The 10,126-nt window shown below is 41.2% G+C and overlaps 1 protein-coding gene across 1 annotated transcript; it reads left to right on the forward strand.

Moving 5' to 3' along the window:
- The first annotated feature begins 925 nt into the window (after positions 1–925).
- Positions 926–2,668, forward strand: il10 (interleukin 10). The gene is made up of 5 exons (XM_060069964.1): positions 926–1,218; positions 1,336–1,395; positions 1,587–1,751; positions 2,143–2,205; positions 2,343–2,668. The coding sequence occupies exons 1-5, from the start codon at positions 1,063–1,065 to the stop codon at positions 2,433–2,435; spliced, it is 537 nt and encodes a 178-aa protein (XP_059925947.1). The 5' UTR covers positions 926–1,062; the 3' UTR covers positions 2,436–2,668.
- The last annotated feature ends 7,458 nt before the right edge of the window (positions 2,669–10,126 follow it).

Genomic DNA, 10,126 nt, shown 5'->3' on the forward strand with positions numbered 1-10,126 from the left:
GGTAATAAATAGGTTGGATCTGTATTATTGGATAGGTTGGGGCGGTATTATCGATCTGTATTATTGATTTCCAGTCATTGATGAGTGAATGAGTGAATAATGTGAATATCTCCAAACGGAGCATCTTCCACTATACATGGGGACGTTGGGTATAAGTGGAATGAACATTAGTTCCACAAATATGTGAACAAAAACTCCCCAAGACGTGCCAGATGTTCTTATCATGTCTATTCTGACACACACACACACACACACACACACACACACACACACACACACACACACACACACACACACACACACACACACACACACACACACACACACACACACACACACACACACACACACACACACACACACACACACACAGCACCCGTCATTTTACTCCACCATATTAACATCCATTGACCACAAACCAACCTCCTCTGCCGGCAGCAAGGGTTAATATTACGTACATATGGTTGATAGAGGGAATCCCAAACGAGGGAGCGAATCTCATTACCGTAATGAATAGGCGGGAAATTCAAATTAGATTTTTTTTATTGTTGCTCTATGTTCTTGAATAATTTAAACACATGTGTTGGATTTGTATTAAATGTTCTACTCATAAGGCCGATTATGCCTTATAATATCAATAACAATAATAATAACAACAATAATTATTATTATTATAGCCTAATTATAAGAATTATAAGAAGAATATAATAACATAACAATAATAGTTTCGAAAAAAATAATAACACGTTAATAATACATTATTAATAATAATAACAATCCTATAATCACCATAGCAAGCTGAACAATAAACTCAACTCAACGTAGACTTTTTTTTTTATGAAGCAGCTTCTCGGAAGCCCCCCCCTCTCAGTCAGGTAGTCTTTGTTTGGTGTAGCCTATAGGCCTATATAAGACCTTGAGTATGAGCATAACGACAATCACTCAGAAACATCTTCTCTGACCACTCAACTGCCAGGAAAAGAGCTGACACTTAGATCCACCACTCAGCAGCGTTGTTTTCAGAGACTACGAGACTTGGACATCCGAAACACCACACACAGGATGAATACCTTATTTCTCCTCCTGGTGGTTCTCTGTCTTTGTGATGATGCTGCCTGCACTCCCACGTGCAACAACCAGTGCTGTCGCTTCGTGGAGGGATCCCCGGTCAGGCTTAGGAGACTGCGCCAAGACTTTGCAGTCATCAGGGACTACTACGTAAGTGACTTAACATATACCATCGTTGTGGGTTTACTAATTATGCTTGGCTCTGAACTTCTGCTGTGGCTCGCCCTTGCTAACTGTTACATAATGGACTGTTTCGGTTTCTTGCAGGAAGCTGAAGATGATTTGGAGATAGGTCTGCTCGATCAGAGCATTGAACACTCCTTAAGGGTGAGTTCTGAGTCTTTCATTGGAAAAATATATATAAATCTATATATATTTTATTATTATTATTATATTTTTGGTAATTTTTTTTATGTTTATTTTAAGAATCTGGTAGCAATGATCGGATGATGTATCATAGACAAAGAATCATAGAGAAATACGTGTCCAAGTGCTGACTTGTTTCCCTATCTATTTAGAGTCCGTTTGGTTGCCATGCCATGAAGAACATAATTGAATTCTACTTGAAGACGGTTTTACCGACGGCTATTGCTGACATGACGGAGGAAAACAAGAATTATAAACCACACATTGAGTCCATACAGTCAATATTCGACCAGCTGAAGGATGACATGATCAAATGTGTAAGTTGTCAGATTAAGTTGATTAAGAATCAAGCAGACTACCTGTCGTGATTAACTAACAGACTGACAGACTCATTAAAACAAGCCATTACGCACATCGAGAATCACCTTGTACGTCATGGGTTGGCACCACGCGTTAGAGGAACGCTTCGTCATGTTGTCAGTGCGATCAAAAAATGCTAAAGTCTTCCAGGCTACATTGCATCCAATAGAGCGAGTAGTTCTTGTCGATTCATTACTGAATCGTGAATGAGTAATTCAGAACAGACTTTATTTGCTCCCTATTCGTTGCTACAAAAGAGGAAGGAAGGCATATGTAGGCCACCATGTCCTAATTTAGAGCATGTGTAAATCCTGCTGAGTAATGACTGTAAACTTTAAAACTCTACAGAAGAATTACTTTCAGTGTAAGAAGCCCTTTGAAATCACACAGTTGAACTCCACATATACTCAGGTGAGTGACATTTTCTATTTAATATTTTCTACATAAAGCAATCTTCATTGTTTTATTTCTGTAAATGAATAAGCATTCCAGTGACTAGTTTGCAAATACATGGTGTTTATGATCTGGCTTTTTCTGTTTGTCTGCAGATGGAGGGGAAAGGACTCAATAAAGCCATCGGCGAGTTAGATCTATTATTTAACTTCATCGAGATGTACCTTGGTTCAAAACGACGTCAGTGATCTCCTCTACAACCACGGTGTTCCCCGAACGTGACCTTTCCCTCCACCTGCACTGCGCTGACTGGAAGAACCTGCTGCATGGGGTTCTGATGGCTTTGTCTGATGTCTTTTGTCTTTGAGAATTCAAATTCATAATATATTTGTCCCGAGGACAAGTTTTCACTGAGGCTTCAAATTCATAATATGTTTGTCCCGAGGACAAGTTTGTACATATTTAACGTGCCGATGTAAAGAGTATATTTAAAATGTGTATAATAAATGTTTTTTATGAATCAATGGTTTTCTCCAATTGAGTCAAAAAAGTATATTATAGGCCTACATAACATATCATCATATACATTATGCACTCTTGAAGACTTCAGGAGATATAAACAAGATAACAATGGACAGCGATGGCTGTGAGACCTTCCCGCTTGCAGCACCTATGTGGTGAAGTTGTAAACTAAATATAGGCTCCTAACCTCAAACGTGACCTATATAGGCCTACATCACTTACAGGCAACCATAACTCAGCACTATGCTTTACCGTAACCCCATCCGAGATATCTAAACGACTGCGCCGTCGTGCACACACATCTTCACGCCTTTCCACCAAAAGTACTCAGCGGTTCTGTGTGGTTTTCAGTAATAAACATTCTAGCTCTAGATTGCATTAAAAGAGCAGCTAAAGACGTCTCTCTTGCAGGCAGCCTTTTGGCTAGCACTATGCTGGTTGTATTGGAATTTAAATCGTATTATCCTGCTTGTGTTTATTCTATCATTTTTGTATTTTGTTTATGCTTGTGAAGCAATGCATGACCCTTGCTATATCAGGTGGGTGTTCCACGAACTGAGGTTTAACAAACACTGAGTTAACGCTGAACTCTAGGTTGATTTACCCTGTGCCGACTAACCCAGAGTTTTCGGTTCCACAGCAGCGGTTATGCATTAGTTCAATCAACTCGGGGTTGGTTAACACAGGGTTGTGCGCGTCCACGCCAAACCTAAGAAGACGTGATGTATGGATCATGGAAACCCTGATCGAAATGGCGAAACGGGCCGCTTATTTCAATGAAATGAAACTTCAGGTTCTCCTGGAGAGCTATGACGAGGAGAAGGACATTATCACAAGAAAAGGGAACGCTGAAGCCTCTGCAACCCGGAGAACCAAAGCCTGGCAGCGGATCGCTGACCGCGTAAATGCGTTAGTTACACGTCAAAAGCATGATCCTTAATATTTGAGCCATGACTATATAAATATCCCAGTTAAGCATTCTTAAAGATCCTACCACATAACCCCTTTCTTCTAAAAAAATATGTACTCCGATGGCTTCCAAGCGGTCAGCGGATCAAGTATAAAAATGAAGTATAAAAAACATACAAACTGGTAAGCTTTTCCCACCATCGTATTGGTATAAATTTTAATTAGCCATTTTTTTAAGCCAATCGTGAAAAGGCAGTCTGGATCTGGCCCTCAAATTGTTTTGACCCCGGTGGAGGAGCTGTTAATAAACATACATTCAGGGCGCCCTGGCATGGAGGGGGTACCTGGAGGTAGGCCTACCTACCTCCTCAGAGAGTCAGGGGCCATACCCCTGGTTGAATGTAGGTTTTTGTGTTTTCTTGTATTTTAGATTTTTTTTGCCTTCGAAGTAACATGGGTCATCTGAAAGGACTGAGATGTGTTCAGCATCTCCAACATTATAGCCTAGATAAAACTACCATTTGCAAAAAACGGAGGGCTACGCAAATAGTCTGGAGTGAACTGAGGCCAGGTCCTCGATTGGTAGTGTTGGCTATGTAAGGCTATTTAAATATATTAAAGATTTGCGTGAGAATCTATAGGCCTATCTCTCCACTCCAGCAAAAAGTCATTTGATATACCAAGATGTCGAGCCGTGGTCTTATCAATCGCTCCCGGTGGATTGCACGTATAATTTGCGCTCCGATATCAGCAGTTCTCTCATCAAAAGGGCATGCCATTGTGAACACATGAAATCTGCGGTGAACGCGGATTAAATACCCAAAACCGGGTTATGTTTCAAACTTAACCTGCGCAAAACCTGCTCCGACCAGGTTTGATTCAGAGCATATGTTTCCATAGCAACTAACATACCGTGATCCTTTTGGAACGGAAAACCTAGGGTTACAGCAAACCCTGGGTTAACTTACCCGGTTATGTGATAAAACCGGCTTTGTGGAACACCCCACTGAACTTTACTTACTAACATCATAACTAATTTACTACTCTACGTGCTACTCAATGGGGCAACTACTTATTCATATTACGATTTTTTTTTCTATTATACCAATAATGAATATATTAGTATTTAGGAATGTAACAGATGCTTTTATCAAAATAAACACATCGTCCATGCCATTAAAGAGTAGCAAGGCATATTCTTCAAACATTCCTACAGACAGACAGACAGACAGACTTTGAACCAGAAAGCTTCAGCTGGGAGTCAAATACATTTATTATTGTCAGGAAACTGGAGTCTATTGCGGAAACTGGTGTGCGACTCTGCGTTCCTTACATCGGCAGCACATCCACCACTGTGGTGCCAAAACAAAAGAGTTGTGACTGATGATCGACTTTTGCTTGCTGTTAGCAATGGTGGTAACAGACGTCCAGCTGAAGTAGTTGAGCAAAGCGCTCTAGCTGGGGTGTGTGGTGTGTCTGATGCAACTAATACAGGGAGCCAATGGAGGTCACGGCAAAAGCGGGCTCACATGGGAGAATTTAGGTAGGTTGAACACGAGGCATGCTGTGCAGCATTCTGGATGCGCTGCAATGGTCGAGGCGGGAGATGACGAACACTTGGACCAGGAGCTGAGCTGCTTCCCTCGTGATTCTGCAGGATCGTGCCACCGCGGTGAGGTTCGTGGTGCAGCATAACTGATTGTTCAGTATCACCCCAATGTTTCACACGGTTGGTGATGGAAATACCGCAATGTTCTCGACAGTGACCTCAACATGGACTTTCCGGTAAGTCCATGTGCCGGAAATCTTTCCCCGGCATTAGGAGGAGCTCAGTCAAGTTGAGGTAAAGCATCAGGTGATGGGTAGTCATCTAAGCACTGATGCCAGACATTCTGAGATGCGTGTTGTAATCAGGGTGCTGTCAGAGGAGGGGAAAGAGAGAGAATAGCTGAATAAAACCTGTGATGCGATTACAGAGCCCAATGATCTAGTATACAGAGAGAACAGCAGTGGTCCCAGTACTGAGCCTTGAAGGACACCAGTGTCGAGTGTGCAGGGTTTGGACAAGGAGCCATTCCATGTGACCTGATAGGTGCGATTCTTCATGTAGGATGTGAACCAGAAGAGCGCTGTGTCAGCAATGCCGAGTTCGGTGTTGAATGCCATGGAGAGGTTGAGGAGAATGAGAACCGAAGAGAGGGACGAGGCTCTGGCAACACAGAGTGACTCCATCACTGCAAGGAGAGCTGTCTCAGTGGAGTGTGCAGTTTTGAAGCCTGACTGATGAGGGTCAAGCAGATCGTTTTATGAGAGATAGGAGGACAGTTGGTTTGCGATGGCACGTTCTAGTGTTTTAGAAAGGAATGAAAGAAGAGGGATGTCTTTAGTTCAGGATGTCGGTAGTGTCAAGGGTTGTCTTCTTAAGGAGCGGCTTGATTCTAGCAGTCTCGAAGGACGCTGGACTAAGGCCTGAAGAGAGGGATGATGAGGGTGGTGAGGAATGGCAGGATGTCTTTCGAGAGGAATTGGAGGAGGGAGGAGGGGATCGGTTTACTTTGGAGGAGAAAGGGATAAAGTGGGTAAAAACAGAGGTGGGGATAGGTGGAGGGAGGATGGTGATTTTATCCTTCACCCTCTCGGTAAAGTAGGACAAAAAAAAGTAATCAGGTGTGAGGGAAGAAGGAAGGGAAGGGTGGGGAGGACTTACATAAATAATATCAAGCACAATTGGATAAAGCTAAACCACAAATACAAGCGCTGAATGACATTGTTTCAAAACACAATTGGACAGAGTTCAGAGTTACTAAAGGGATCCAACACAAACATCCTATTGCCCGATCCTGCCACGATATAATAAATGATGGTCCGTGTTAACTTTAAAGAGCTTGCCTTCAGCATGTGTCTGCGTTTGCCTCAGACCAGTGCAGCAAAACCACTCTTGCAGCAATTACAACTTGCTAAGTCATATTCTGACATTTTCAGCATGTGGAAGGATGACTAGCTCAGAAGGATGACACAGAAAAACCAAGATGTGTTGGTTTTTCTGTGTCACATGTAGACCACATTTTCTATCCAGTCGTATTTTTTTTTTTTATAAACTTCATACTCAATCTGTGTTTGAACAATAATCACGATCAAAGCAACAATGACTGAGGCTAGGATTAAAAAGCAAATCAGTTAGCTGCTACAAAAATACAATGCATACTCCTCTGTGTGGACAGTATGGAGGATAGTAGTGTTACTAGCCAGATGATGCATGAACTACATCACTTTATCAGAGGGATTTCACCAACCAGTTGACTTAGTATTGCAGGTCGACACACTCATGAGTAGACACACAAGTCAGGTCTCATAAGCATTCAACCAAAGCGGCGATGACTAATGTGAACCCTGATGATAAGATATACAACTACATATTTAGTTCGTAACTTCTAGAGAATTTACTAATAGTGAATGACAATATGCCCGATAAGCCTCTTTGCCTCATGTGATTTGTATTTCCTTGAATTTCTTTCATCAGAGTTAAGTTTTTTTCAATAGCTTGAACACATTTTGCAAAACTTGGCTCATTGTGTCAAAACTCAAGACACAAGCAAATAAGGCATAACACTGAGAAATATACCATTCACATCTATGTCAAATTTAAACTATCAAAACCTAACAATCCTTTGTCAAAATGTCACTCTGATGACAAAATGATACACACTTGTATCATATGAATACACTTTCAGATCAGCAACACACCAGTCTACTTTATATAAAACACTGCAGTCTTCCATATTCATTGTTTTTATTCTGTTCCACAGAAGGCATGTTTTCAACCAAAAATCGAATACTCAATACTGTAGGCCTACATTACAGTACAGTACTTTACAGTTCAGCAAATTCAGTTTAAGCTAAAATATAACAAACATTTACCAAAAATACACAACTGTACCGTACATAAACACAGAAAAACACGGCAATTCTCCGTGGGTGGGCTTAATGGATCCTCGCCTTGTGTGTCGAGTCCATTCATGGATTGACCTTACCTCAATGTCTCCGCAGGCCTGTTCCGTTGTCTGCAGAAGAGGCATGCGGGCATGTGGTTGGTGGTCATTTGCACTACATCCTCAAGCCGAAAAATGGCGAGTATACGACTTCAAATTGTTTATGGTTGCCGTATCAGTTCCGGACCAAAACAGCCCGATGGAAACGAACATTATCCCAGACAACAACAAACCTGGGCTGCTCTGATCTGTCCTGTTCAGCTGCATCATGAAGTGCATCTAGAAATGTGATATGTTGGGTATTGTAGGGACGTATTTTTGCATGATGGTGCAGTTACCCTCGAAGGCTTATGGCGTCACACAATGATATATTTCCCCCGCACTGCCCCGGAATTGCCCTTTGGCCTTTTTGTAGGTGGCTGATAGGTGTTCAGTTTTGTAAGTAAGTGTTTTCAGGTGTGTATTTAAGTATTTTCAACTACCCAATGTGTTTAGTATTTTGAATAGATGTGTTTTCCCAATGATATAGAGATGCCATTTTTGAACTAAGTGTCTTATGTTTGAAATAGTGTGTAGTGTGGAGGAGTAAGTGTGGAGGTTACACGTGTTTAAGGTATAGTAACAAAAACTTAAAGTTGTGTTACTTTGGTCTGAGCATGTGTCTAGATAGTGTTCAAGCAATTAAAAAAAAACTAAAGCAACCCGCATCTTGAAAACATGGTGTAGTAGTAGTAATACAAATAGTGCCAGAGATGTGGCTTTTCTGGGTTAATGTACACGGTTCTATGGTTAGCGTGTTGGAACGCTCAAGGAAACTAAATAGTAAAAGGAACCGCAACCGCCAAAATATGCAGACACACAGACAATAATTACTGAAAAGTACTGAGTACTGAAAAAGTATGTTCACTATTTAATAGAATACAAATATTTATGAAATATAGAAGACAAGAGAAATAATTTCTGAATGTCGATCTTTTTCTAGGGAGTAGAAATTATCCCTCCCTGTTATTTATGTATTAGTAAATGTGACAGAGGCACGTCCACAGAGAAGCCCTAAATGAGGTTTCCAGTTGCACAATTTGTAGGTTGAGATGTTCTTTACTCTGGCGTTGTTCACGTGGTGCTTTACCACTATTTGTGTGGAAACCACACCATAAAAAGAAACGAGGTGTACTGTACACACTTTAGGGTTGACATCTGGCAACTGGCCGAGAAGGTTCTAGAACCTTGTCGGTTAGAAGCCAAGAAGCTTCCCAACCAGGAAGTTATTGATACGAAACTACTGTAAACCCTAAAATGGCAATGGATTAAAAAATGCAATTGTTTGCAATTTAGCATTCTGGATTCTGCAGAATGTTTTACTACGCAGTCCAAAATAAAACGCAGCCCAAAACTTTTTCACCCGATTAATACAAACAAAATATTTAGAAAGAAAAAGGAACAGTCAATGGAAATTGCATTATTTAGAAAATAAATATTGATCATTTGTATGGAATAATTGACAATCCATCAGCTATTCCAAACATAGGCTGGTTATAGTTAAAATTGGGATTAATCTTCTGTCTAGACGCTCTCACCCTTGACACACTCTCAATGACTGTAGGTTTCACCTTTTGAAGAAGCAAAAGGTGACAACCTAATTGACATGAAGTGCTGCTGACTCAGACTTCCATCTGCTCTTGCACGGATATAGAGTGGCGAAGTCACGCCCCTTCCGGTAGGGCTCATGGGACCTATGAGATCGAAAAATATGAATGGGTGTCAATGGAGAGAAAATAATTATTTTCTGGTCCCGGTCTTTATATGCCCTGGATTACACATATGTTTGTGGATTTAAAGGATAATTTTTCATGCAAAGAGTTCGACCGTTTATTGTGCAATTGTTCAGATAAAGGCTGTAGAGAAAACACAACGAGAAAGACTACACGGCTCGTATGTGACGTCACGCTCCCTGCGACTGGCGTGGAGAAGACCGACAATCTTCCCATCGGCATAACTGAAACTCTGCACGTGCCCCGATTTATAATGGTTTTCACCTCTTTCGATGCTTTTATCCTCCCCTTGGAAAAAGCGGTGAAGTGGGGCAGAGAGATCGCCATCTCTGTGCCGAGTTCCAAGGGCGGGTGTGGTGACGTATATCATATGCGTCGAGAGCAGCGAAGAGCTGTAGTTCACAAAGCGGCCTCACATAAAACCTAAAATTATCAAACTTCTTCACGAACATTTTTAGTTTTCTTTGCATGAAAAATTATCATTTAAATCCACAAACAACATATGTGTAATCCAGGGCATATAAAGACCGGGACCAGAAAATAATTATTTTCTCTCCATTGACACCCATTCATTTTTTTCGATCTCATAGGTCCCATGAGCCCTACCGGAAGGGGCGTGACTTCGCCACTCTATTACAGGAAACATCGCACAAAAACTGGAAATGACGACTGATTCCAAAAGTCAATGTCTCAACCGCTAAGGGTCTTTGTAGGTCTTCGTAAATTCAATTTTATTATCAAGATTGA

This window comes from Gadus macrocephalus, chromosome 13 (assembly GCF_031168955.1).
Source record: "Gadus macrocephalus chromosome 13, ASM3116895v1".
In the NCBI taxonomy this organism is placed as follows: domain Eukaryota; kingdom Metazoa; phylum Chordata; class Actinopteri; order Gadiformes; family Gadidae; genus Gadus; species Gadus macrocephalus.